The sequence below is a fragment of the Hypomesus transpacificus genome, unplaced genomic scaffold (assembly GCF_021917145.1).
Source record: "Hypomesus transpacificus isolate Combined female unplaced genomic scaffold, fHypTra1 scaffold_223, whole genome shotgun sequence".
NCBI classification, from domain to species: Eukaryota; Metazoa; Chordata; class Actinopteri; order Osmeriformes; family Osmeridae; genus Hypomesus; species Hypomesus transpacificus.
Window position 1 is genome coordinate 32707 of NW_025813758.1, and position 22555 is coordinate 55261.

Genomic DNA, 22555 nt, shown 5'->3' on the forward strand with positions numbered 1-22555 from the left:
ACACAGAAGCAGAGACACAGCAGCAGAGACACAGTAGCAGAGACACAGAAGCAGAGACACAGAAGCAGAGACACAGTAGCAGAGACACAGTAGCAGAGACACAGTAGCAGAGACACAGTAGCAGAGACACAGAAGCAGACAGAGAAACTAAAGGAGAGGTTTGGAGTACCACTACAAAAACACGAGACAAGAAACGTGTACAGGTGCAGGTTTATAAGTGAAGCTCTGAGTCACATCTAACATGTCACGTTTTTCTGCTGTCTGACGTTGAACTCCAGGTATCTACAGCTCTTTATCTACAACTCACATCTCTCTTTGTAATCTAAAGTCTAACACTGCATATTCAGGTATACTGAATGTACAGACAAGGTGACTACATGAATTCACAGAGCAAGTGACTACACAATAAGTTATTTAAAACACAAATCCATGATTATATGTTTGATAATTGTTTGTTGGAAGAGCTACTGGTTTGTGTTGAAACACCTGTGGCATTCCTGGCACTCTCTCAGAAACACACCAGAGTCTTAGAACCTAATGTTTACTTAGCTGTCAAAGAGCCAGATTAGTAGAGTCATATTTAAAAACAGAGTTCTTAAGATCTGGAAGCCAGAGATAAGCCCATCATAACAGTTTTGACTGTTACATAGATACTCAGTTAGCTCTGACCCCTCGCAATATCATCGAATATTAAATGTGTCATCATCCAACATGAAGAGAAGAAAATGCTGGGAGTGGAGGCAGAAGTGGAATCTGAGTGGACTCACCTGACAAACAAACAGACAGACAGACAGACCAAGGAGCTCTGACCCTCACTGACTTGGAGTGACTGAGTAGAGGACTATTCCTTCTAGTCAATCCCTCTCTCTATCATTCCTCCTCCTCTCACTCGCTCTCTCCTCCCTCTTTCTTTCATTCTCTGTATGTTCACTCCCTCCTTTTCTCCACTCTCCATCCCTCACCTCCCTTCCCCTCCCACATCTCTCACACACACACACACATTCTTACCCTGTCCTTCCCCCAGATGTACTGGAGTTATGCTTTATGAATCATATTCTTGTCCACTCAAATATGCTGACAAGCAGTGTCTTAGTTCGATTTTGAAATTAACACTAGATACAGTTTTGTCTTTTTAGACGTATAATTGATATGCTGAATTGATACATCTAGTGGATAATGAATTATAATGAGTTTTCCGATGCATACTGTGTGAAGTTTGAATGAGCCTATACTGAATTTCTTTGATTCCTCACACATGTACCACAGGTATTTTTTGGGGCTGTGTCTCTCTTTCACTCTCTCCTCCCTCCTCTCTCTCCTTCTCCTTACAGTTACCATCCTCATGTGATTCAACTCTTAATATTGTTAATCGAAGGCAGATTATATCAAACCACAGGATGAGCAGCTAAATACAAACAATGAATCTGTCAGGGTGAAGGTCTGTAGACCTATCCTATAGAAGGTCTATAGACTTCCTGTCCTATAGGATACCAGTTAACGTGTCAGACTCAAGATCTGTCAGGGTGAAAACCTTCAGAGGGAATTCAAAATGAAAGTGACATAACAGAGGCACATGTTTTGGTCTGAATTATTCAACCAGACACTAACCCTAACCCTTTACTGATTGGTTCCTTGTACGCGTCTGTTTTCCGATTGGCTGTCGCTCTTTTACACAACCTTGGCAAAGGCGTTTTACACAACCTAGGAGAACGTGTGTAAATGCCACCAACAGGAAACAGCTAGGTCTAGAATAGCTGCAAACGTCAAGCACCCTAGTATCCAAAAGAAATGTCCCAAACCACAGGATAGATGCTTCCTTGTTGAGATGGACCACAAACCACCACTCCAAAATAAGATGAGCCTCCTAGCCTCTCTTTCTCTCACCGTGGAGGTGGTCGTCATGGTGAGGACGGTGGGGTATTATGGGAATGCGCCTCCACACTCTCATATCTGAACTGTCCTGTCCTCATGTTTCCTGGTCCCAGAACAGGAATTGCTCATTCACTAACTGATATAAAGAGATAGACCGTCTGGTCTTTTACAGGTGTACAGTATACATATAACTATTCATATTCAAGTTCATTCATAAATATGCTTACTCAGTGCTATACATGTATGTAAAGTGTAATATGTAAACATATCGTGAGGGCTGGGGTCACCTCGGTGCTCTGCCTGTTGACTTGCATGGTGGGTTTCCTTTATGTGTTCTGTTTGGAAGTTGTTTATTTAACTACATGGAAGTTAGGGGGGGGTTGTGACTAAATTAGCAGCCTGGAATTTTGTGCCTCCCTGTGTGGTGTTGATAAGTACATTTGGGTTGGAACCCAGACCTCAGGTGCACTGTTTTGAGGAGGAAAAGTGTATTTATAGATGGAACATTTTCATCTGGTGAGGCAAGGAGGCTGGAGAAACATCCACCATCACTGTACATCAGACCTGACTGGAAAATACATATGTACCTTTGTGTGAGTGATTTGTTTATACACTGTATATACATTTACATATATAGCCAGTGTGTGTGTGTGTCTGTATGCGTGCGTGCAGAAGCATATGTGCATGTTAGCACGAGCTGTTTGTGTGTGTGTGTGTGAATGCAGAACCTGTGATTGAGTTGTTTGTGTGCAGTCTGATGGTGTGACTGCTTGAGTGGGGACCGCTCCCTGGCTGGGGAGCCAACAGTGGAACAACCCCCATTAGAGCCATTTAATCAGAGAGATCTAGGAACGAAGGGAGTGGCGGAGAGATGGAACGAGAGGGAGGGAAACTGGGGATCTTCTTAATATAGACGTACGGGTCACGACACCTTGGCCCAGGGCATCACTGAAAGGTTTGTCAGGTTAGCTAGCTGCTGTGACACTCTCTTTCCTCTCTCTCTCGCTCTCTCCCTCTCCCTCTCCCTCTCTCTCTCCCGCTCTCCCGCTCTCCCGCTCTCCCGCTCTCTCGCTCTCTCGCTCTCTCGCTCTCTCGCTCTCTCGCTCTCTCCCTCTCTCCCTCTCTCCCTCTCTCTCTCCCTCTCTCTCTCTCTCTCTCTCTCTCTCTCTCTCTCTTTCTCTATGCTCACTCCCCCCTTCCTATATCTGTCACTCACTCTCTTTCTCTGTCGCTCTCTCTAATTACGTTACCGTCCCAGCTCAGCCCTTAGCCACAATCTGCGGAGCCATGAAATAAATACATGCTCTCCGACAATAAACAAGTGCCTTTTCAAATTACACCACTACCCCTCCTCCCCATTCTCCCGGTCACCCCAGTTCTGGCCGTCACGTAAGCTTTGTAAGACCGCTAACCGGAGAGACTTGTCCATTAGCTGGCTCTTGGCAGCACATCTGTTGCCTCTGGGAACACTTTCTGACTTACTGGCTGTGCACATCAGGTTCCCAGCTCCAAACCCAGCTATACCCTCACCACCATCCTCAGCTACACCCTCACCTCCATCCTCACCTCCATACTCACCTCCATCCTCAGCTACACCCTCACCTCCATCCTCACCTCCATACTCACCTCCATCCTCAGCTCCACCCTCACCTCCATCCTCAGCTCCACCCTCACCTCCATCCTCAGCTCCATACTCACCTCCATCCTCAGCTCCAAACCCACCTCCACCCTCACCTCCAAACCCACCTCCATCCTCAGCTCCACCCTCACCTCCATCCCCTCCTCCACCCTCACCTCCACCCTCACCTCCATCCTCACCTCCACCCTCACCTCCACCCTCACCTCCATCCTTACCTCCATCCCCACCTCTATCCTCACCTCCATCCTCACCTCCATCCTCTCCTCACCTCCATCCCCACCTTCATCCTTACCTAACCTCCATCCTCGCCTCACCTTCATCCTCACCTCACCTACATCACCACCTACATCCTCGCCCCACCTCCATCTTCACCTCACCTCCATCCTCACCTACATCCCCACCTACATCCTCACCTCCATGTGTTGTCCTCCTGTACTGAAATGCCTAGTTTACTTCTATAACTAATGTAGAATGACTATGACTGTATTGAGATTGAGTTTCGTAGGTATAGGTATATGTAGTTATATTAAAATAAAATATTCCACACTGTTGGTGGAGGCAGATATTTTTATTTCTGTCTCTCTGTCACTAATGGAAGCTGGCCAGTCTGTGTAGCTAGTCAGTCTCCATGTCAGTCATGGAAGCTGTGTTTCCCACACTCCCCCTCCTCAGGGCCCATCTGTGCCCCTCCCCCTGGTCGTCGTGGTTACAGATCTTCCTCCGTTCCCCACCACACGAGGCGTCTCTGGCCGTGATGACAGGCCCTCCATGTGCCCTCTCTGCACCCAGGCTGCTTTCAGCCTCCTCGGTCTGGGCTGGTGTCAGAGATGAAAGATCCATCCAGAGGGCTTGTCTGCCACATGCCTCAGTGTCAGCGAGCGATCGTAGCCAAAGAGATTTCATAAATGCAACGCTGCGCCCTGGTGGATAGGATGGTGTACTGCACCTTCTCAGGATGTTGGACGACTGGTAAGTTTACCTTGACATCAAGAATTCAGTTTGGTAGGGACCATGTCTCCGTACATCTATAACCATGCATAATTATGTGTGTGCATAACAGGTCTGATGAAATAAATGTGACAGGCGTGACCAGACACTGAGGTGTTTATAATAATTTAAATACATTTATTAAATACAGACTCTTTGGCAGTGCATTGCAGAATATTTGTAGACCTAAAATATTTGGTAAATTTAGCCTGAACGGGAATTACAATGTTCAAGTCAAACACTGAGTATACGTCGTAATTAAAAACACATTTTCCTCAAAATAGGAACTTGGGGGAAGGGGTGGGGTGGAGAATAAAGTTACTGACTCAAATTTAAATGTATGGCCCACACAGGGAAGCAATTACCAAATCCGACTCCAAAGTAACATGCATTGGTTAAAAATGAATGAATACTTTATCTTCTAAGTTCTCTAACAACGCAAACCTCCCTTCTGGCGCCTGTCTGTGCCCAGAATGTGACAGCAGAGGGGGCCAGGGAGGGACCAGGAGAGACCCAGGCTCACAGACAGGCCGTGCGAGAGGGGCGGAGGAACACACTCATCACCACCCAGCATGTTAGGTGAGGGGACACCATGTGCCTCAGTCTGTGTACCATTAACACTGGTGATCTTGGCCCACTGCTCCACCCTCCCCCTGTGACAACGCCCTCACAAGGTCCACAGATGTCACCGTGGAAACACGACATTTGACCTCATTGGTGTGATGAGTCTGTCACAAGTCTCACAGGAACCAAAACAAGAAACGGAGGTCAAAGACACGAGGCGAGCGTGTCAAACCAAAACTAGAACACCTCCAGCAGTCCACACAGTTCAAGGTCTGGGCTGTAGTGTGAGCCAACACTGGAGAGGATTGCTGCGGTTGTCTGTAAGCGAGTGGTGCTAGTGTGCTCGGCAACCTGCCTGATGATTGTCTTTGAGTCCAGCCAGTCACAGGGACCTGATCAGACACATGCTGACTGAGCAGCTGTGGTTGAGACCCCTGGAGGATGGGTCTGTAAGCCATGACAGTCCCCTGGAGGATGGGTCTGTAAGCCATGACAGTCCCCTGGAGGATGGGTCTGTAAGCCATGACAGTCCCCTGGAGGATGGGTCTGTAAGCCATGACAGTCCCCTGGAGGATGGGTCTGTAAGCCATGACAGTCCCCTGGAGGATGGGTCTGTAAGCCATGACAGTCCCCTGGAGGATGGGTCTGTAAGCCATGACAGTCCCCTGCTCACCTTAGAGACGGGTCAGCTAGCTAGCTGTCCTTCTGTGGGTTGGAAGATCACTTTGGTTGAGTAGAATATTGACACGTAGATCTTGTGCCACACAACCGTACTCGTATAGAAATACAAAAAAATCTGCATTAGCAGATTCCTTTCTCACACATGACCACAACAGTTCAAAAACGTTGGCGCTGTGTGTCTCCATGATGTTTCTTCCGGAGCAGAGAAACTGTTGAAGACACTGCTCTATTGTCCCAGCTGGGTGTTCAGGAGTGTGTGTTCAGTGTTACAGCAGCAGTCATGGGGTAAACGAGGGGGGGTCCTACAATAAACATGAACTGATAAAAATCAAGGGTTATACTTCCATCTTGAGCAACAAGAGTTTGGTTTCTTGAATATTCCAGGTGCATTTTGATTACCCTCCTTTCATTTGCTCTGGGAAAAATTAATCAAATTGCCCGCTAAAGGTATTTGCCATTAATTCCAAATACCAAATGGGCAGAGGTGTGCTCCAGAGTTCCCTCGTCCAAGGGGTGATGATGCCGGGCCTAGCCCTGCCTCGGAGCCAGCAGCTGGGCAGCCTGAAGGGGGAGGTGGTGCAGAGCGGCTGGGTCTCTGATTGAGGGGTGGAAGGATGGAGGGATAGTGGGGGTGAGAGGGGGCTATGAAAGGGTGGTGGAGTCGAGGGGTGCATAAGTGGAAGGACTGGAGCGTTGGTAGGGTGGAGAGAAGGGATGGAGGGATGGTGAGGTGGAGAAGTGGAGGGCTGGACAGGTGGTGTCTTGGAGGGGTGGAGGGGGGTGGAGGAATGGAGTGATGGTGGATTGGAGGGACGGAGGAATGGTGAGTTTGAAGGGTGAAGCAAAACATCCATGTTTTTATAGGGTGAAGAGACCACCTGGGGCTAGAAAACCACCCCGGTCCTTCAGACTCTTAGCTAGAGGGCTGCAAGGCTGTAGGTCTATCAGAACTATCCGGTTAAAAAGGCTGGCTCCATCCAGAATATTAGTGTTCCGGCTGTAGCCTGGGTTAGTTGGGCCTGTTCTGGTCCAGTCTGCCAGTCTTAATGCTGTCCAATGAGCACTCCCAGTCAGTTAGACAAGGCTCTCTCAGGTCACTTAGTGTGCTCAGCTTCCTGCCCAGACAGGAAGTTAGCCTCAGGGCTGCCAAGGCTTCCTGTCTTTGCCTTGCTGCTCCGGAAAGTGTTTGTAGCGACACTTGTCCCCAAAGTGGCAGCCGGTAGATCTCCAGAAGTAACACTCATCTCCATTCACCGGGCCTCTGCGTCTTTGTCTGGAAAGGAGGAAGGTTGGGAGAGTTTTAGACAACAACGATGATGATTTAACCACTATATAGACAAGGTGCGAACACAGGTTCCTCGACACACATCCTTCTGACAGCTCTACATTGGGCTCCATCCAGGATTGTGATGACTTCCTGAATTGGATTGTAAACAGGAAGTAGAAGTGTTTACCCAGCGGCAGCGGCAGCAGCGGCAGCAGCCTGCTCCGTGGCAGGGAGGCTGGTCTTCAGGGGGAGGCTGGTCTTCAGGGGGAGGCTGGTCTTCAGGGGGAGGCTGGTCTTCAGGGGGGTGTGCAGGACCCTCTGGGTGTGGCGGTCTGGGTAGCGAACCACCAGTCTTGTGTTCTCAATACTATAGCCCTGTAGGGAGCAAACAAGCACATGCAGAAACATGTTGTTACATTATGGATCAACTTTATTCATATCGAAATTACCTGTTAGACCCATAGAATACTATACAAGTTTGTCGAAAGAATCTGGACCAAGAAATTGTGTTTACCGGCACTTGTTAGACATGGCAATTCAACTACAAAACATACAATACACCCTACATGACAAAGAGCATCCGGTCCTCTCTTCAGAAGAGGAGCAGACAGCATCACTCACGTTGAGCTTCTCCAGAGCTTGCGACGCCATGTTGGCGTTCTGAAAGTTGACGAAGGCACAAAACCTCTCGTGCAGCACTCGGATACTGTCTATCTCCCCGTGGCTGCAAGGAGAGAACCACAACAGTCAGAACCGTCTCCCCCACGTTGCCAAGTAAGCGACTTTCACCTTCCCTATCGACAACAAATACACTGCGACTAGTGACAAATCTGGCGACTTTCTGTTACTTTATTCTCCATTTTAGTTGTTGAGCAGCAGCAAGTTAAACCTGGGTTAAAGCAGTGCTGGGAGAGTTAAAGATCCGGTAAATACAATTCCATTATTTGCTTCTCAGTACATTATATACAGTACATTATATACGTGTGAAATTAGTTCCTGAAAGCATGTGCAAAGCGCAAAAACTCAGCTCGGGTTTTGTATAGGTGGAGCCAAAACCCGACCGATCTACATCACAGCGACCGATCTACTTCAGATCACAGACGGTTGCATTCTGTTACTCAGCTGGTACGATGCGAAGACAATGTAATTAACACACAAAACACTCAGAGACTGCAGGCATGGCTTTTCTGATATCTGCAGTAGATTTAGCTAGTGTTGCTGTTGTTGCTAAATTCATTAAATTCGAGGGGGCAGAGCTTCAGCTCATTCAGACGACATGCTCCCCCAGTCTCAAGCAAAGAAGACTGCTGGTTTTCTCACGATTTCAAAGCCTAATTTAACATACTTGTCAGTTTTTTCTTTCTTATTTCATTCGAATTTGGATGGGTAGTAAACAACACATTCTTCTGTGATGTGAAGAACTTAAAACTCATTTTCAATTCCACTTTACAGGATCTTTAACGAAGTGCAGGGAGAGTTAACCCAGAGTCTTACGTTTTAAAGAGGTCCCAGAGCTGCTTCTCAGTCAGCTCTGCAGTCACGTTCCCTACCCAGAGGGACTGGCATGGACTTCTGAGAGACAGAGAGAGAGAGACAGAGAGAGAGACAGAGAGAGAGAGACAGGGAGAGACAGAGAGAGACAGAGAGAGACAGAGAGATGGTGAAACAGGGAGAGACAGAGAGAGAGACAGAGAGAGACAGAGAGAGAGACAGAGAGAGACAGAGAGATGGTGAAACAGGGAGAGAGAGAGACAGAGACAGACAAGACAAAGATTAAGAGAAGAATGAATTAATCATTCTTAGATTTCATGCATTCCGTCTGGCAAACATGACTGGGTTATTTATCACATACCCTGGCTGGACCAATGAGGATTCCTGGCTCAAAGCTGAAAAAAGAATGAAAAGGAGAGGGAGGGGGGAAAAGAGAGGGAGGGGGGAGAGAGACAGTGAGGAGAGGGACAGGGAATGGAAGAGATGAGAGAGAGGGGGGAGAGAAGATATAGAGGAAAGGAGAGAGAGAGGCAAAGAGAGAGGCCATTGGATGAGTCTTCACATCTTTACTACTCCCTAGTGTCCCATATGCAAAATGTAGTTTTCCGACCTTGTTCTTGGCCAGTGTGTGTGTGTGTCCTCACCCCTGGAAGCCTCTGGAGAGGACAGTACAGCCTGTACTGTAGAGAACTTCTCAAGCAATAACACACACTGCATCTCCTCAAAACCTAGATCCTGGGAGAGAAAGGGAGAAAGAAAAAAACAAGACAGAGAGCATGATAGAAAGAAAGGAAGAGTCTGTTAGTAGTCAACAATGACAGCTTCATGCAGAAGGTCAGATGTTAGGAGTCTGTTGGTGTGTAAACCAGCCAGTCTACTGAACACCAGCCCAACCCAGCAGGAGACTGAAAGGATGTGGTCGATGAGTAAACCCATACATCACATCAATTTAAGTTTGATTTGATAATATCAGTTTGAATCGGTGTAGTGTGTGAAGTGTATTTGCTTGTGTGTTTACCATGAGCTGCAGAACTTTGCAGTTGAAGAGGTCATTGACAGCCTCCTCACAGTCCTGGTCCAGTTTTAACACCTTCTCCATGGCCTGCTCTGCCTCGCTGTACCTCTGTCACACACACACACTTTAGGACTAACATTCTGATTTCTTAGCTATAGTATCCACTTTTACATACATATTGAAAATAGTAAGTGTTTATGTGTGTTTGTACGTGTACGTTAGAGGAAGTGTGACCAGTACCTTCAGTCCCATGAGGGCGCTCCCTTGACGGAAGTGTCCTTTGGGCCAATCAGGAGCCAGCCCGATGGAGCGCTCAGCATCAGCCAGGGCCTGAGGGTACTGTTCCAAACATGCATAGCAGTAGGAACGGTTCCCGAAGAACCTGAAAACACACATCCATACACACTTTTAATGAACAGGAGCTAGATAATTCTGTTGATGGGTTTGTATATACTGGAGCTAGCTAACTGTGTTGCAACAGGAGCTATAGCTAACTGTGTTGCTGGGTTATAAAAGGAGCTAGCTAACTGTGTTGCACAGATGCTAGCTACCGTATTTTTTTTATTAAATGAAACCGCGGTTTCATTAGCCAGGAAGCTAACTAAAGCTAGTTCGCTACCATTTAGGAACAATGACTTGCGCTTTGGGGACCGTCGGAAATAATTAGAAATTACGCGTCTAAAAAGGTAAATATTAGTTAATTCCCGGGCAATAGAAAAACATACATTATGCAACTACTTTTGTTTTCGAAGTGTGTTCCACAACAGCATGCTATAAGATCACCTATAGAGGGTTTTCACCGACGCGTCATCAGACCAGAAGTCGCCATCTTGGGGGCACTCCGCATGACAACAAAGCACTGGCACTGAAGTATATACCGAACGTCGTCAAGGAAAATGGTTAATTATTGCCGTGTTTCAGGTTGTACCAAAAGGACAGATCGAGAAAAGCATTTGGAATATTAGCGACTTCCAAAAGTTATTAAAAACCAGGGACAGGAATACCAGAGATTAAAAGGAAAGGAGGTACTTGTGGTTGGCAATGCTCCACCAAGATTTACAAGGGAAAAAACACGTTTGAGAGTCACTTGGCTACACCATGAGTATTGCAATGATATCATACAGTTAAGGTTAAGTTGGTTAATGACGTTATTGCATTACTTACTTTGGCCTTCACAACACAACGGTCGTTTATAGCACTAACTTGTTACTGCGTCTCCCTCACCCATCCACACAGCATCTGGTTATAGGCCTCCAAACCTTTGTAGGATTTAAGGTCTTCCGCTGTGTATGGGCTCGGCGAGAAAACCAGGTTGTTGACTATATCGGGATATGCAACTGAAGGATGAATCACCGGGTCGTCACGGATCCAAGAAGAGGGATCTAACTCGTATGGATCTGCACCGCCAATAAATCGTAATTTCTCAAAATATTGTACCTTTTCTTGTGGTCCGAGTCCTTCCCTCAATACCTTTGCATCTTGGACGTGATTTGACGAGCTTTTCGGTTGTTTAGACATGGCTATATTCACTTAAAGTATCCAAAGCGCACAATACTCCATGCACTCCGTTCAGTTTGTTTACACCGAGTGCCTCAACAATGGCTGTCATCCGGGTTACCGCCTAGAACGTGACGTCGGTGAAAACCCTCTATACTCGTGCATTGCTTGGTATCATTGTTCCTGTATCAAGTGAGGCATATATTCCAGTGCGGTTTATACTCAGATTTACAAACACAAAGCTCCCATTGTGGTGGGTTGTGCTTTATAGAAAATGCGGCTTATTTTCCGGAAAATACGCTAACCGTGTTGCTGTGTTACACAGATGCTAGCTAACTGTGCTTCTGAGTTTTAGAGGACTTAGCTACCTGAGAGGCTGGGTCAGTGTACCTGTAGTCAGCTGGATCATATCTGATGGCTTCTGTAAACATGCTGACAGCCTGTGCGTACTGGCCCTCCTGAACCAGCTTGATTCCTTTCTCTGTAGGACACACACACACACACGTAGAAGCATGCACAAAAGGGCATGCACGCACACACACAGAGACAAAAAGGGCCAAAGAATTGAGACACAAAACCTTGAATAAGTGCAGACATCAGTTGGAAGTTACCTCCAACCCTCCCATCGAAAGATTCTGGGTCCTCGGGCCTTCCTAACCAAGCAACTTCATCACCTGTCCTCCCACATCAGGAGGGTCTTCATCCTCCTACTAACCACGGCTTCACACTCACCTGTCAGCGAGGCGCTTCTCTTGATCGTGGCGTCAGATCCGTTCTCCTAGAGGAGAAACACTGTACTGTTAGTAGCTAAACAAACAGCTCCACCGAGCCAAATCCTGCTTCTTAGAATGACTGCTGTTCCAAAGCAGGTGTAGGAACCACTGACAGCTGGTGGAGTGGTCACTCTAGCTGGAGTGACTGCTTCAGATGTGAATGAATCCCTGAGCAGTAAGCTAATGCACTGCCTGCCCAAAAACAAAGTGGACCGATACTTTGTTGGACCGCTTTTAGCTTTGATTACGGCACACACTTGCCATGGCTTGTTTTGACAACGTTGTGCGACGCCACAACATTTCTTTCTGCCCAGAGTTGCATTAGGTCAAATTTGTGTTCGAGACCTTGTGTTGATGACGGGTGAGTTTCCCCACTCTGTAAAGACTTCTCCGGCACATCTCAGGATCCTGTGGTGGCAGGAATCCCATGATCCCTGAACCACTGTAACCTAGCCTGATCCATCCTGGCATCCTGGAATATGCCCATCTCATCAGGAAAGAAAGAATCCACCGATGGGATCATCTGGTCATTCAGCTGACGTTTGGCCACATAACGTTGCTAGACCTGACAAATGGATGCAACCTCAGATCATGACACTGCCTCAACTGCCTGTCCAGTGGTCACCATGATGGGTACACTACTTCTTGCGCCCTGAAGCTCCAGAATCTCAGTTATTATTTTCTCCAATAGATGTTTAGTCCCAATCCTGAGTTCTGGTCACATTGTGTGTGTGTAAAAATACTTTCACTAAACAGTGTTTCACTAAACAGTGTTCTACTGAATCTAAGATTCAACTTCAGAGCTATCCATCACCTCCTAGCCAAGGCAGGCAGTGTGTGGGGAATGTGCCTGTGAAGCAGCTAGCACCTTATCTTGCTCATGCTTGTTATGTCTTCACTCAACATAGATATTATTGTTTGCTTTATTTGTTACAAAATGGGTAACTCAGTCAAACTCATAGATTACATGAGTGATTAAAATAAATGATCTAATAAAGACTGGAAGATGACAAAACTACAGTTGATCTTAAACAAAAAATCATTCAATTTAATCTAATTTCAATTCATTATTTTATTCGAAATTGTGAGTGGGCTCAAGTGTCCAAGTGTACGTTAAGTACATCAAGTCTTGTTTGTGATCTTAAGACATGTTTACACAGTGTTGTCCGGGCCTAGGGTTAGCACGTTCTCACACAGGACTTTGGACTTGACTGCAAAAAGCTGCCAATCACACACCGTCACACAGGAAGACAGCCAGCCCACCGTGCTTAGCCCACCGCGCTAGCCCACCATGCTAGCCCACCATGCTAGCCCACCGCACTAGCCCTAGCCAGTTATCAGAGAAGCAGCTCTGTCAAGTGAGCCATTTTGTTACGCTGACCATAAACACAATACAACATAAACAAAAGTAGCATTGTGACATTGCCATCAGGACAGCCACCACTACCCTAACCCCTAGTAACACTGACCCAACACCAACAGTTATTGTAAAAGAAGAAAACACTTGACTTTCAGACCCGGTTTCTCAGATTCCACCTGGTCCCAGACTAGGAGAAACTCGGTGTGATCTGCAAACTCTCACCTCGCTGGTTCTGGCCTCATTTTCCTTGTTCTCTTTGGACTTGCGGCCTGGTTTGGTCCAGCCTTTAGGCTTGATGTGGCTGGCAGCATTGGAAAAGAAGGCACTGCTTACATCCCATTCTGGCTCCTGAGAAACATAGATACACACAGAAACAGAAAGACAAAAACATATACAGACAAATTACAAACACAGACAGATTAGTATAGAATGGCTCTCAAAATGTAGGAAAGAGTTAATAAAATAATGTGTACCCTATAATGGAGATGATAATACAGCAAACTACCCTCCATGAGTTATAAAACAGGGTACAAACTGTCCATGAGTGGGAGGGAATGATTCAGTCGTACCTCCTCACTGGGGCCAGGAGGGGCCCTGGGGGGGCCAGGAGGGGCCCTGGGGGGGGCCGAGGTGCAGGGAGGGGGGCCCGAGGTGCAGGGAGGGGGGCCCGGTTCATCCTGGGAGCAGCACATGGAGCCCTGATGTTTGTCCTCCTCCTCCTCCTCTACTACTACTCCACCACCTCCTCCTTCCATCTCAGACTCGCTCTCCTCAGACTCAACATCATCCTCATCTTCATCATCCTGACACACACACACACACCTCAGTAAACATATTCAGGTGTAGTTTTCGTCCAGACTCGAGGGATGAAAGGTTCCCTACCTGTTCAGTGCTTCTCTGCACCTGCTCCATCTTCCTGCGTTCTCGTTGACGCTAGCGAGGGAAAAACCAGGAATGAAACACTGACCCCCAAGTGGGTGTGTGTGTGTGTGTGTGCGTGTGTGTGTGTGAGACACGCACTCACCTTCCTCTTGGCTCTGCGACGCTCTGCTCTCCGCTTGACCTTCTCCTCCTCACTGAGCCCCTCCTCTCCGTTCAGGTCGTCCTGGTAACACACACACACAAGGATGAACACACATCATGCTGATGAGGACGAACACCCACAAACTCACACACAAGGATGAACATGCATACATTTGATTATGAACACAGACACCTCACACATGAGGATGGACACACACACCAGGATGGAAACACACACACACAACATCAATATGATTGTGAGCACACACAAGTCATGCATGAGTATTTACACACACAAACCAACTGTACACACCCAAGTCACACAGGCACTTGACCTCATGTCCATATCCAGATAGGCCTGGGCTATTTAGTTCTTAGTTGGTTAATTATTACTCATTTCAGTAAATATTGATATTACATTGATTTATTATTTATCAATATATATATCGTATTTCTTTGAATAAACGCCGCCCTCTAATAAACGCTGCATCAAAAAAACTGAAAACGGTTATTTAATTGGTGACATTCAACCCCAGTATTTATTACACATGTACATAACTTTCTGCACGGCTTTCTGTTTGAAAGCTAACATGTATGAACGTTTCGGCATGCTGCTTCAGATATCTACACAATGTAGAACACTTGTATTTCAGACAGTTGTACTACCAACGCACACCTAATTGATAGCCAATCAGAAAGGGAGTTGCCACACTCGGAGACGAACAAAGAATAGACAAGGAGGTCAGCGGAAGTAAATGAAACCTGCGTTTTTAGCTGCATGATTCATTTGTCAAAATGCCAGCAACAAAGTTCTCTATGGCTGCACTGTAGCTACAATTCACGAAATCTCTAATAATTAAACGCCGCCCTCGAATAAACGCCGCCCCCGAATAAACGCCGCACCAAAAATTAACGTTATTTAGTAAACGCTGCAGCGTTTATTCAAAGAAATACAGTATATTAATATTATAGTTATTGTTGATAAGAATACTAACTCTATACGATATAGGACTTATTCATTATAGGTTTAGACAGGCTGCTAGGAAACTGTGCTGTACAGTAAACTACCTCTTGGAGGACATGACTGTTTTCTAAGTCTAAGGACCAGAGAACCCCAGAGTAGTGTGCCTGTTACAGAAGACAGATAGGTGTCCTACCTGTGCCAGACGGTCATGGCTGGAGGGGTCAGGGACGGCCACTCCACAGTCCTGCTCCAGATCCTGCTGGGTGCTGGGGCCTTCTGTCACACAGCGTCAGGTCGCACACACACACACGGGCAAACACACAAACGCAAGGACCAGGGGGCATTGATTGCTTGTTGCCGATTAGGAGCACGTATATCTCAAACACTTGATCACATGACTAAAAGCCATGAATGCAGATTCATGGCTTTTTGGCTTTTCACAGATCACCATGTTCAGTTTAACACTGTGGGTAGCTGTCTGTCACTGTTCTGCTGGCTGAAACAGCCTCCTCCTACCATAGGACTGCACCTGTCTTACCTCCTCCTACCATAGGACTGCACCTGTCTTACCTCCTCCTACCATAGGACTGCACCTGTCTTACCTCCTCCTACCATAGGACTGCACCTGTCTTACCTCCTCCTACCATAGGACCGCATCTGTCTTACCTCCTCCTACCATAGGACTGCACCTGTCTTACCTCCTCCTACCATTGGAATGCACCTGTCTTACCTCCTCCTACGATAGGACTGCACCTGTCTTACCTCCTCCTACCATAGGACTGCACCTGTCTTACCTCCTCCTACCATAGGACTGCACCTGTCTTACCTCCTCCTACGATAGGACTGCACCTGTCTTACCTCCTCCTACCATAGGACTGCACCTGTCTTACCTCCTCCTACCATAGGACTGCACCTGTCTTACCTCCTCCTACCATAGGACTGCACCTGTCTTACCTCCTCCTACCATAGGACTGCACCTGTCTTACCTCCTCCTACCATAGGACCGCATCTGTCTTACCTCCTCCTACGATAGGACTGCACCTGTCTTATCTCCTCCTACCATAGGACTGCACCTGGCTTACCTCCTCCTACCATAGGACTGCACCTGTCTTACCTCCTCCTACCATAGGACTGCACCTGTCTTACCTCCTCCTTCCATAGGACCGCACCTGTCTTACCTCCTCCTACCATAGGACTGCACCTGTCTTACCTCCTCCTACCATAGTTCTCTACCTGTCATAGTACTGTAGCTGTCTCACCTACTCTTGTCGTAGGAGTTTCTGACATCTCACAAACATCTCTAACAAAACACAGATTACGCTGGAAAACCGGGGTCACTTTCAGTGAACTGAATCCTGGACTACAGTACACCATGAGAGGACTTCATAAGCATACAGACACTGTAGTTAGTTGATGTCATGTGGATGTTTTCCTGCTGGACTAGTGAGACCCTGAGCTCCGTCCCAGTATAGGAGGTCTGTGACTCGTGGCTCTGGATATAGTACCTCTCCTCTCTCACACCAGCACCTGCATGTGGACTAGGACCACAAACAGACCCTGGACAAGCAGAGGAGGAGGAAGAGGAGGAAAAGGGAAAATGCAGGGGAGGAAGAGGTGAAGGTAAAATTGAAAAAAGGAGGAAGAGTACAGGGAGGAGGAAGAGGAGAAGGGAGAGAAGTCCCAGTGTTTCCCACAGGATGCTGTGAGACTGGTGGGTGGACCATGGGCCCTGTCGGGGAGTCTGGGTGCATGATGGGGGCAGAAGAAAATGTAGTACATTAAAACGTTACCTATATCAATCTGGTTCACTTTGAGAGCACAGTTAAGAGGCTAGATCTATGATGAACATATTCCTCTAAATAAGTGTGCGCTCTGGTAAACAATTTAATCATAAACACATTGATGGTATAGATTTGAATGGTGAACAGAGGCGAGGAGGAGGAAGAGGAGAGAAAAGGGGGAGGAGAGAGAGGGGATGGGGAGGAGGGGATTATCTAATTTCTATGACACTTTCACAAATCATTTCTCTCATACTTGTTCCAAGTTCATAACAATGACATAAGATACACAGAAACGCTTGTTCTTTGAAAACACACACACCCTGTGCATAGGTTCATCTGCATGACCAGATATTCATCTATCTGGGTTTACACAGTCACTTCCCAGTTGATTGAGGCCAGGAGGAACAACAATCAGACTGACTAGATGATGTTAGCAGGAAACGACACATCCTACACATTGGACCTCACAGGACCCACATCATTTACCCAGCATGCACCAGGCTGCTACACTTGACCTGAGGCTCTACAAAAGGTCCAACATGACCTAGTAACAGGAAGTCCTTTTCCACAAAGCACCTTCACTGACCTGCACTGCGTTGGAGTCGAGGCTTGGATCTCATGGTACTGAACTGGGGTAAGCACCCCCTCCCTCACCCCCACCCCCCTTCCCTATTGTTGCACAACTACCAGTTGCCTGTGTTGACGTCAGGTCTGAAGAGTGGAAAAAAAATATTGTAGAAAAGGCACTTCCTCTTGTTTTGGATCTTCTTTCCCTTCCTCAAAGCAATCCTCTGTCTCCATCTCCCCCTCTGTTAATCTGCCCCCCCCCCCCCCTCTCTCTTTCTCTATCGAGCCTTCAGACTTAACATCCTTTCCTTTATGCTTTTAAAATGACCCAAAATGTACACTGAATAGTTTTTTTTTCAAGTGAGCCTACGTTTAAACCTACGTGTAATGAGTAACATGACTGATTTGCCCGGTGTCTGCAATGGATGTGATATTCAAATGTACGCTGATGACACAGTGATTTATGTTCATGCAAAAAAACAAAGACCAAGCAGCACTTAAGCTCACATCCACAAGGACCACTGTATCTAAATGGCTTTGCAGAGTCCTGCCTTCATCTGAATGTTAAGAAGACTGTCTGTATGTTCTTCAAAAAAAGGGCTTGCAAGGTGTCACCTGAACCAGATGTTTATGTTGCTGGTAAAAGGCTACAGGTAGTATCCGATTTTAAATATTTAGGAATCTTTAATGATTCTAATCTCTCCTTTAAACAACTGGTAAAACGTGTCAAATGTCTTAAAAGTTTACCTCGTGAATTTTTGATATATAAGAGATGGTCTAACCATGCAGGCTAAACAACTGTATTTTAATGCAATGATTATCCCTCATCTGACCTACTGTTTAAGCAGCTGAGCACAAGCCAGCAGCACAACATTAAAACATATACATATTCTCCAAATACAAGCTTTAAAAACACTTGATTAAAAAAACAAAGTCACCATCAATGCAATATCCTCATCAAACAAAATTGAGTTGGGAGAACATTGTTAAATTCACTGATGTGTGTTTGGTTTTTAAAATGTTAAATGGTATGGCTCCACCTCCGCTAAGTGATTTTATTAAACAGACTGGCAGACACACTAGATCTGCTTCAAGAGGTGATTGTATTATTTCACATAGGTCTAGCTCTTTTAGCAAATCAGCATTTTCTGTAATTCAGCACACACTTGGAACGCTCTGCCATCACACATACACACGAAAGACACTCAAACATTCAAACAGCCTTAAGGTATGGCTTGTTACCAATCAGGTATGCAAGCATTGATGTACTGTCTGCTTATATGTGTGTTTGTCGTGTTGATGTATGTCATGTGCCTCATATGTGCTTGTACTGTAGGTACACTATTCTGTTGCTTATATGTGAACTGGGTGTGTCTACGTTACTGTATGTTTATTGACTTATTTTGACCTTAGTATGTTATTTGATATTTTGTCATTTTAAGCTGCCTTTAAACATCTGGCTGGGGATAGCAGATGAAAATTAGCCTCTCTGGCTAACTCTGGCGCACTTACAGTTTTTGCTGTTGATCAGTGTGCATTGTCCCTGATATAAATGAGAAGGAGGAGACAGGAGGCTGGGCAGAGGAGACAGGAGGCTGGGCAGAGGAGACAGGAGGCTAGGCAGAGGAGACAGGAGGCTGGGCAGAGGAGACAGGAGGCTGGGCAGAGGAGACAGGAGGCTGGGCAGAGGAGACAGGAGGCTGGGCAGAGGAGACAGGAGGCTGGGCAAAGGAGACAGGAGGCTGGGCAGAGGAGACAGGAGGCTGGGCAGAGGAGACAGGAGGCTGGGCAGAGGAGACAGGAGGCTGGGCAGAGGAGACAGGAGGCTAGGCAGAGGAGACAGGAGGCTGGGCAGAGGAGACAGGAGGCTGGGCAGAGGAGACAGGAGGCTGGGCAGAGGAGACAGGAGGCTGGGCAGAGGAGACAGGAGGCTGGGCAGAGGAGACAGGAGGCTGGGCAGAGGAGACAGGAGGCTGGGCAGAGGAGACAGAAGGCTGGGCAGAGGAGACGGGGAGCTGGGCAGAGGAGACCGGGGGACTGCTCACTGAGAAAGGTCCGAGAGAGGACCCGGCCCTGGTCAAGCCTGGGGACATTCCACTGGAGCTCAGAGATGTCCCACCCTAACCCCTAACCACACTCAGATGTCCCTAACCACACTCAGAGATGTCCTTAACCACACTCAGATGTCCCTAACCACACTCAGATGTCCCTAACCACACTCAGATGTCCCTAACCACACTCAGATGTCCCTAACCACACTCAGATGTCCCTAACCACACTCAGATGTCCCTAACCACACTCAGAGATGTCCCTAACCACACACAGAGATGTCCCTAACAACCCTCAGAGATGTCCCTAACCACACTCAGATGTCCCTAACCACACTCAGAGATGTCCCTAACCACACTCAGAGATGTCCCTAACCACACTCAGAGATGTCCCTAACCACACTCAGATGTCCCTAACCACACTCAGAGATGTCCCTAACCACCCTCAGAGATGTCCCTAACCACCCTCAGAGATGTCCCTAACCACCCTCAGAGATGTCCCTAACCACCCTCAGAGATGTCCCTAACCACCCTCAGATGTCCCTAACCACACTCAGAGATGTCCCTAACCACACTCAGAGATGTCCCTAACCACACTCAGAGATGTCCCTAACCACACTCAGATGTCCCTAACCACACTCAGAGATGTCCCTAACCACACTCAGAGATGTCCCTAACCACACTCAGAGATGTCCCTAACAACCCTCAAAGATGTCCCTAACCACACTCAGAGATGTCCCTAACCACCCTCAGAGATGTCCCTAACCACCCTCAGAGATGTCCCTAACCACACTCAGATGTCCCTAACCACACTCAGAGATGTCCCTAACCACATTCAGAGATGTCCCTAACAACCCTCAGAGATGTCCCTAACCACACTCAGACAAGGCAAGGAATTTCAGATGCTGGCACCCTGCCTGCTCCTCAGACAACACAGACCCTCTCGAAAAGCTTGTCTCTGTCCGTCTCTGTGTTACTCAAACTGCAGCCCTCTTTAAATCCTCATCATATAGGAATGTGATCTTTACATTAATTCCCACAGATGTAGAGGCCAATGCAACAGGACACCTTCCGTTTCTCCGTGAGGAGCAAACCGGCTGAATACGTGCGGTATTTAAGGTGAGCTCATGTTACAGGAATGTCAACTACTATGGCTTTCATTGCCTTATTATCACAAAGAAGTCAATCTGGCGTCAGAAAACCCTGACTGACATGTACATGGCAAGGCCATAAGCCTCAAAACTACCCCGGCTTGGTGAAGAAGGCATTCCACCGCCTGGCCTCGCGAACAGTGGTTCTCAACCCTGGTCCTCTGGACCCACTGTCCTGCATGTTCTAGATATTTCCCTGCTCCAACACTCCTGATTCTAATGAACGGGCCATTATGAAGTTCAGCAGAAACCTGATAATGAACATATTAGAATCAGGTGTGTTGGAGCAGGGAAACATCTAGAACAGGCAGGGCAGTGGGTCCCGAGGACCATGGTTGAGAAGAACTGCTTTAGAACATCACATTGCATGTGCAGCACTGATGCCTGATAACAAAATTCTGAATAACGTTCAGAATATTATTTAATATAAAAAAACAGCAGTAGGCCATTTTGATTTTAAATGTGCAATCCAAGAAGGATTTTTGCCACAACTGGGACAACTTTGCAATCACATCAACCTTATCCGACATTTAGTGAATTTTGAATGGATGAAGATAGAAAACATGTGCCTGCAGCAACAGACAAAGTGATTCTGCCTAGCCTCCAGAATTAAATTGTAAATAATGAGAGCATAGGCCTATGTCATGTCTCAAAAAAAGTATATTACAGAACCAGCCTGTGTGGTTGTAATTTCAGTATGATGAAAACGACTTATCAAACTCCTAATGCTACAGTATGACTCATGCAGTCGGTAACCTTCAATACAAATGAATCACAGATAGGAAAGAAGAACTGGTCAATCACTCGTCGGGCAGAATCAATCCTCCTGAACCGCAACTACATTCCGTCGCCCTTCAAGAAATCAAAACCGTTGTTTTGCTCCCACTAGATACGGATATTTATATACGATTGGGTATTAAAATGTGTTTAATTGACCAACAGTTAATATCAGTTGAAAATGTAAAGTAAGTGGTTGTTAAAACAACTCTGAAAGACATGGATCCAGTGTATTTATTTGTCGGGTGTAGTTCGCCACATTGTGAAACTAGCGGGACAGAGGGAAGACTTGTTAAAAACTTCCCTCTGAACTTCAGCAGTACTAGAAGAAATACGGAATATTGCAACAAAGTAATTATGTTAATGTAACGGAAGTTTATAAAGACGTACATTTTTACAATAAACGTTCAGGAATCAATGTAACTTTTTACGGATTGGGAATGTTCCAAAAGTTTACAAAAGACATGTCTTACCGCTCACGATCCCCAGCAACCTGCATATATCTCTTGTGAATTTCATTAGTGCCACCATTCAGCATTATCGGCTCAACAACTTCTTAATTAAAAAGAAGTATATATAAGAATCGGTGTCGAATCCACGGGAATCTGTGGTTTCGTCTGTTTCCTCCTGGGCGTGAAAACGTCAAAGTAACTGCAACAATCCTGCCAGCGTCTTAAAGGTACAGGGGTCATTTAATGGAATTTCAGGAAATGAAATATTCAGTTATTAAGTTTGCAAGATGATAATTAATTAAATAGGCTGTAAGCTTTGAGAAGAGCTCTGATGTTAATCAATCCACACCAAGTGGTCTTGTCTGACCCATAACATAGTGGCTTCAATATTGGGACACAGGTCAAAACAAGTTTTGCTGTGCACTCAAGGCATATGTAACTAATATTAAATTATGGATATGAGGCAAAAGTACAGAATGTCAGCATTTATGTATTGCTGTTTCAACACTTTTACAAAGAATAACAACCCATTTAGAGGTTCTCCCATCGTATTAGGCTTATGTTTCTAGTTGATCATTTATTCCTTGTCAAATTTGACTTGAAACGTTCCCAATACTTATTGAGGACACTATTTGTTTGGAGTGAA

At 46.4% G+C, this 22555-nt stretch overlaps 2 protein-coding genes across 3 annotated transcripts in view; both read right to left on the minus strand.

Moving 5' to 3' along the window:
* loxl4 (lysyl oxidase-like 4) overlaps positions 1–876 on the minus strand; it is a 28721-nt gene extending 27845 nt beyond the window's left edge. Inside the window, exon 1 of the mRNA XM_047014143.1 lies at positions 768–876. The gene's annotated coding sequence lies outside the window, so the exon portion shown is untranslated. The remainder of the gene's footprint in view (positions 1–767) is intronic.
* Positions 877–4612: 3736 nt separating this feature from the next.
* On the minus strand, positions 4613–22123 carry zgc:123010 (uncharacterized protein LOC641500 homolog). Of its 2 annotated transcripts, none has more exons than XM_047014118.1 (16): positions 21931–22123; positions 15327–15406; positions 14171–14251; positions 14029–14079; positions 13716–13949; positions 13369–13494; positions 11746–11791; positions 11404–11494; positions 9757–9898; positions 9520–9624; positions 9146–9236; positions 8863–8896; positions 8505–8582; positions 7632–7734; positions 7198–7385; positions 4613–7016 (listed from the first exon to the last, which is right to left on the minus strand). In XM_047014118.1, the coding sequence occupies exons 1-16, from the start codon at positions 21986–21988 to the stop codon at positions 6881–6883; spliced, it is 1644 nt and encodes a 547-aa protein (XP_046870074.1). In that variant the 5' UTR covers positions 21989–22123; the 3' UTR covers positions 4613–6880. The 2 variants fall into 2 exon arrangements, with proteins under 2 accessions (XP_046870074.1, XP_046870073.1); XM_047014117.1 differs by having other exon boundaries at positions 15327–15409; positions 21931–22122.
* Positions 22124–22555: the final 432 nt, after the last annotated feature.

Excerpts from the sequence above, each read along its gene's own strand:
- zgc:123010 (XM_047014117.1), bottom strand. The coding sequence starts at position 21,988 with ATGGTGGCACTAATGAAATTCACAAGAGATATATGCAGGTTGCTGGGG. Across the intron at positions 11,792-13,368 it reads ATGAGGCCAGAACCAGCGAG|GAGAACGGATCTGACGCCAC; the intron begins GTGAGAGTTTGC and ends TTTCTCCTCTAG. Across the intron at positions 8,583-8,862 it reads TCCTCATTGGTCCAGCCAGG|AAGTCCATGCCAGTCCCTCT; the intron begins GTATGTGATAAA and ends TCTGTCTCTCAG.